Consider the following 6,000-nt stretch of genomic DNA (forward strand, 5'->3'; position numbering starts at 1 on the left):
ATGCAAAAAAAGGAAAAAGGGGATTGCGACATTTAATCAATACGGACTGTTACCAGAGTAAGGGTTATACCCACAATGCCTTTGACCTCGTTAGCGGGAGTGGATTAACGGAGGGGTGTGTATGTCTTTTAATCAGCATCTACACAAGCCACAAGCCATTGTATCCTAGCCCTTTCCAGTAATCCGTCATTCTTTCATCATTTTGGAAACATGTGACCCAACGGTACACACTTGGCCCCTCGCAAAAAAGTTTAAAACCAGATTAAATCAAAATAATTGTGAGGTAATAAAATCGACTGTCATAAGGCTCACTGCTTATTGTTTACATCCTTCTAAGCAGAGTCATTTACACGTTATTTAACAACAAGTGTGTGTTATTGTAAATCCATGCAATTCCGCACATTTAATACATTTAGTACAAACCCACCTGAAATGTCTTTTATTTGTTTCCACTGATTATCACTATGTGTGACGCATGAGCGAGGTGCATTGCTTCATTTGTCTTGTTTGTGTGTACTGCATGGTTTCCGCTATCTTTTGTGTCAACAGCTCTTGCCAAAAATGAGCTAATAATTGCTAATAATGAGGCAAAAGTAGATACATTTCAACATGGCCGGTTGGTAAAATAGCTTTGCTTTAGTTTAGAAAAGCCGGTGCTTGCTTGATTTATGTTCCACAGCGAGAGTGTCTTCTCCTGTTACCGCTCCCCCCCCCCCCTTCCCAGGTTTTTTTCTTTCCTCATGAAAGAGAAAAGCGATGAGTAAGCATTCCCCGTAACGCTCTGACCAGGCCCACATTGGAAGGGAGGAGCAACCATGTGCTTAAGTATCACGCCGGAGGTGACTGTCGACTCAGAATCCCAGCCGGGCCCCCGCCGGTAGAAGCCGAACATGGGACTCCTGCTGCCGCTCATCCTCGGCTTTCTCGCCGCCGCGCTCGGAGCGATGTACCTCCTCGGGGTGTTCCGCCAGCGCCGGCCCGGCGAGCCCCCGCTGGACAAGGGCCTCATTCCCTGGCTGGGTCACGTCTTGGAGTTTCGAAGGAACTCACTGAAGTTCCTGGAGCGGATGAAGCGGAAGCACGGCGACGTGTTCACCGTCCAGCTGGGAGGGGTTTACATCACGTTCCTCCAGGACCCCTTCTCCTTCGGGTCGCTCGTCAAGGAGAGCCGGGAGAAGCTGGACTTCCGGAAGTTCGCCGTGCAGCTGGTGCGCAAAGTGTTCGGTTACGCCGCCCTGGAGAACGAGCACGGCGTGCTCCATTTGTCCAGCAACAAGCACCTGAAGGGCGACGGCCTGGAGCTGATGACGCAGGCCATGATGGGCAACCTGCAGAACCTCATGCTGCACGACATCGGCTCGGCGACGGAGCAAAGCAGCTGGATCGAGGACGGCCTGTTCAGCTACAGTTACAACATCGTCTTCCGGGCCGGCTACCTGTCTCTGTACGGCAACCAGCCCCCCGGGTCGGGCGGGAGCGAGGAGAGCGCCAAGGAGAAAGACAGAGCCGAGTCGGAAGTCCTGTACCACGAGTTCCGCAAGTACGATCAGCTGTTCCCCAAACTGGCCTACGGGGTCCTGACGCCGCGCAAGAGGTTGGAAGCCGAGAGGCTGATGAGGTTCTTCTGGGACAAGCTGTCGGTGCAGAGGATGAAGAACAAAGACAACATCAGCGGCTGGGTCTGGGACATCCAGCAGGGCAAAGCGGAGCTGGGGGTGACGGACTCCATGTTGGACAGGTACATGTTCGTGCTCCTCTGGGCCTCCCAGGGCAACACGGGGCCTTCCTCCTTCTGGCTGCTCCTCTTCCTCATGAAACACCCGGAGGCCATGAAGGCGGTGAGGGAGGAGGTCGACGAGGTCCTGAAGGAGTTCGGGCAGGAGGTCCGACGCGGCGGCCCCGTGATCGCGCTGACCCGCCAGATGCTGACCAAGACCCCGGTGCTGGACAGCGCCGTGGAGGAGACCCTCCGCCTGACCGCCGCGCCCCTCCTCACCAGGGCGGTGATGGAGGACATGGCGATCAAGATGGCCGACGGGAGGGAGTGCCGGGTGCGCAAGGGCGACAGGGTGGCCGTGTTCCCTTACGTCGCCGTCCACATCGACCCGGAGATCCACCCCGAGCCGCACTCTTTCCGCTACGACCGCTTCCTCAACCCCGACGGGAGCAAGAAAACCGACTTTTACAAAGGCGGGAGGAGGGTGAAGTACTACAACATGCCGTGGGGCGCCGGGGTCTCCATGTGCCCCGGGCGCTTCTTTGCCACCAACGAGCTGAAACAATTTGTTTTCCTCATGCTGGTTTATTTCGAGTTTGAGCTGAAGGATCCCGAGGTGAAGATACCCGAGATCGACTTCACCCGATACGGCTTCGGGTCCATGCAACCCCAGACGGACGTTCAGTTCCGATACCGGCTTCGATACTGAGCCCAGTCGACGGCCGTGATTGGTCTCCTCTGTGGGCCTTCATTAGACGGGACGCGATTCGACAGTAGATGAACTTTAGCTGCATAGTCAACCGATTCCCTCCAAGTGTCCCGAGATACGAACCCAAAACCGTTTTATACAAATTGAAGAGTTCATTGTGAATCTCTCTCTCTCTCTCTCTCTCTCTCCATTCTGCTTGTAGATCAGATGTTACAGACGTCAGCACAAATGATACAATTCAGCAATCCTTGTAACATAGAAATTGATGATAAGTGAAAGAATGTTTTTGTTATCGGTTCACGACTCTCCGGATGGGGAAAGAACTCAAAAAATGTTGTAAAACAGAGGCGCCTTCATTCGTTAATATTGCTGCATTTCCAGTATTTCTGATGGACGCGACCTGAGGGTCAAAGAGCGTCACCGTTATCGATCATCTGCAGACGGAGGTGCTTGTTGTTCCGACAGCTTGTTCTTTTTTAGGACCCATGTTTCGTCATTGGACGTCATTGGATACGGTCCAACGGCGGCCGGGTTTAAGGCCAAGCTTAGTTAATGTGTTGCTAATGCGTCGTTGTTATTCATCACTCATCAATTTGTAATAAAGGTCTTTCTGCCCCAAAAGCATTTTCTTCTGTGACCAGATGAACCCGGGAACACGCAGTGCACTGTTTGTTTCATTTCTTCGTTCATTTACAGAAAAAAACCAGAAGTTACAATCTGTCATATCCTGCCTACCGTGAAACAGAAATCTATTGCTTAATACAAGCAATAGTCACAAAGCCATTCCCCATGGTAATTCCTGGCAGTCTGAGGAGGACGTTTGGTAAATGGTTGTTCTTGTGCCGAGTGGAAACCAAAAGTCAAAGCTGACGGTGAAACACAATTTAGGAGATATACCTCTTGACTTAATTGAGACTAAACGTCAGTTAGAGACAGTATTTGTAGTTGTCTGGGTCATATTCCTGTTAACCTTTGTGCGCAGATGTTGAACATAAAACATTTAATATGAAAATCAGTTGAAAAATGAATTGATCTTTTACAGTTTTTTTTTTTCAGAGGTCCTGCATGTACATGGAATCCAGTGCATTATTGAATAATGAACTTCTACCTTTTTAAATTTGGGGCCTGAGGTCTCCCCGTGCCTTCAAAACATTCACTGGCGTGTATTGCTGTGAGAGATACACCTACACACAGAAGCTAATGACCAAATGTGGTACCAATGCATTATTTTATGCTGAACTTCTACGGCATCAGACCAGTGTCCGATAGCGTAAGTACACTTTAGAAAAAGAACGGTTGGCGCTACATTGATTTTCTGTCTGATTACTGGCTCAGATGTCGAAGGTTAAATGTACACCAACAGCTGTGTGCAATCTGCAGTCTGCAGTTCAAAGGGCCGTTTGGATTCCTGCAATAATTACTTCCTGTGCCGAATTTACAAGGCGTCGCACTGACACTGGCTCGGAGAGGTGGCTTTTGAAGCCAAATAAGAACCTTATTTGAGCATTTTTTTAACTTTTTGTAAGCCAACATCTGTTAGGATTAGCATGATGTTTAGCTGAGGCTGAATGGAAATGCTTTTGTGTATTCAAACAATGAAGATTATTTGACCTGGTGATGGTTCGGGATTAAAAGTTAAATCAAAAGTACGTTTTGGTGGGTTCATCTACGTCACGGGTTCCTTTCGGCGTGAATGAATGGAGTTGCAGGAGCCATCCTGAGGGAGACGAAGCAAACGTCAGTGGTCATGTCAGCGGAGGCGGACAGTCCGGCGGACAATGGCGCCTTTGGCAGGATGCTGGTCTCCTGAGTGTCCTGCCTGTACTTGGTGGTGAGGCGTTTTCAAAGCAAAATGACCCATTGTCCCTCTCGTCCTGCTTCTGAGCCTGAGCAGTGAAACGATGCCTCCGGCCCGAGACCTACTGTGAAGCATAGAATGAGCTCCTGCTTCATCGGCGTGGACAGGTAGGTACAGCTTGCATTGTTGTGCCGGGGATGCTGTTCGCTTTATGCAAATCTGGTAAAAAAAAAAAAAAAAAAAAAAAAGAAAAGAAAAGAGAAGTTTACAGCCGTTTTGAAATAAAAGTGGCTGAAAATACGTAGCTTTGCTTGTTACTTTAGAGTCAGCTAATCGATTTCTATTCAATCTCAACACCGGGGGGGGGGGGGGTTGGATCCTTAAATTGGTGTTTAAAACTATGTTCAGAGGTTTTACTTTTAGTGCCCGTTTTGTGTTGCCTTTCGAATTTCCCTTGAACAAAGTGTGCGGCTTCCTGCGTCATCGAGAATAATCCCCTGAGCATTAGTTTCGAATCGTTTTTTGTTTTGAAGCTTTGCAACAGTTTTGATCTTTTTCGGATTACACGAAGAGAAATATACCACTATATATTATATATATATTTTTTAAACTGACTATACATATATACATGTAGTATAGTCTAAGTTGTTTTAAAATGAAAATAAGGCATTCCAGTGACACAGAGGATGTTTAACAGGAAAGCAGATGGCAACGCTTAAGACAATGAGAGCGCAGCTCCATAAACGACCCTTCCTGTTTTGACGAAGCCTCCGTGGGAACCGCCGGGGTTATTTTTACACTCCTCAGTCCTCAGGATTGGGCGAACAAAACGCCTGTAACGCTACCTTTAAGGTACGCGTCAAGGACCCACCTGTGATGTGTGCCCGTGATAGACTCACACGGCTTTGTTTCCCCCCCCCCCCCCCCCCCCCCAAAAAAGGTTACTGCGTGTCAGATGGGGGTCAATGCTCCCAATACCATAAACGTGATCCTCGGTCAAGGTCAGGGGGGGGAAAGGAGGAAAAGGCGGGTCATTGGCCCGAGGGAGTGATAAGTTCAAATACAAAAAAAACAAACAGAATACACTCAGGAGCCTGTGCTGTGGTCACATACGTGATTGCCATCTAGTGGATGACAACGTCTCCTTAAGGCTTTTAAAGAAAAGAAAACCCATTTCTTTATTTTTTTAGTGAAATAGAAAAAGTGTTCCATTCAGTGATTAACACTGAGGGCGAAGGCGTCTCCCAATCTGTTACCTTGTGGCCTTTGCTGCACACGTTTCCTACCCACTCGCCCACCACGAGACGACCTCTCTCTTTTCATTTCGCATAAGTGCACGCGGAGTGGGGGTGGGGGGTTTGGGGGATTGTGCATCCCGCCGTTATTAGCAGGAAACCCGCAGCGCCGCCACCAGGAGTTCACTGAATCGGAGAAGGGCTGACGGAGGAGTTGCAGTAAACACATCTCTGGTGGTTTCCGAATGACCCTGAGTAGGTCTGCTGCTCCTCTGGGCTGGCCCCAGATCAGCCCATGACATGGTCCAGTTAAGACAAGATAATGTCAAAGATTAACACCCCCCGAGCTCTGCAGGCAACGCGTTGTTGTTTTGTTTGTTCGGATGGGTTGTGGCGTGTTGACATTTTTTTTTTTTTTTTTTCAATGCCCCGATGGAAACCTTCATCAGCGAGTTTAAAAGTAGAAATAGTAAAGGGGAATAAAATAGTCCTGTGAACTGGACACATTGTACTGAATGTGTTGTGCTTTGTCAAATACACA

General features: G+C 48.7%; 2 protein-coding genes across 3 annotated transcripts in view; both read left to right on the plus strand.

The window, feature by feature from the left end:
• Positions 1-843: 843 nt before the first annotated feature.
• On the plus strand, positions 844-3,047 carry LOC119206272 (7-alpha-hydroxycholest-4-en-3-one 12-alpha-hydroxylase-like). The gene has a single exon (XM_037457505.2). It carries the CDS (start codon positions 891-893, stop codon positions 2,424-2,426), a length of 1,536 nt encoding a protein of 511 aa, XP_037313402.2. The 5' UTR covers positions 844-890; the 3' UTR covers positions 2,427-3,047.
• Positions 3,048-3,190: 143 nt separating this feature from the next.
• gjc2 (gap junction protein gamma 2) overlaps positions 3,191-6,000 on the plus strand; it is a 9,898-nt gene continuing 7,088 nt past the window's right edge. For both annotated transcript variants that reach the window (XM_037457572.2, XM_037457574.2), the window contains exon 1: positions 3,191-4,391. The gene's annotated coding sequence lies outside the window, so the exon portion shown is untranslated. The remainder of the gene's footprint in view (positions 4,392-6,000) is intronic.

Source organism: Pungitius pungitius, chromosome 15 (genome assembly GCF_949316345.1).
Source record: "Pungitius pungitius chromosome 15, fPunPun2.1, whole genome shotgun sequence".
Taxonomy (NCBI): domain Eukaryota; kingdom Metazoa; phylum Chordata; class Actinopteri; order Perciformes; family Gasterosteidae; genus Pungitius; species Pungitius pungitius.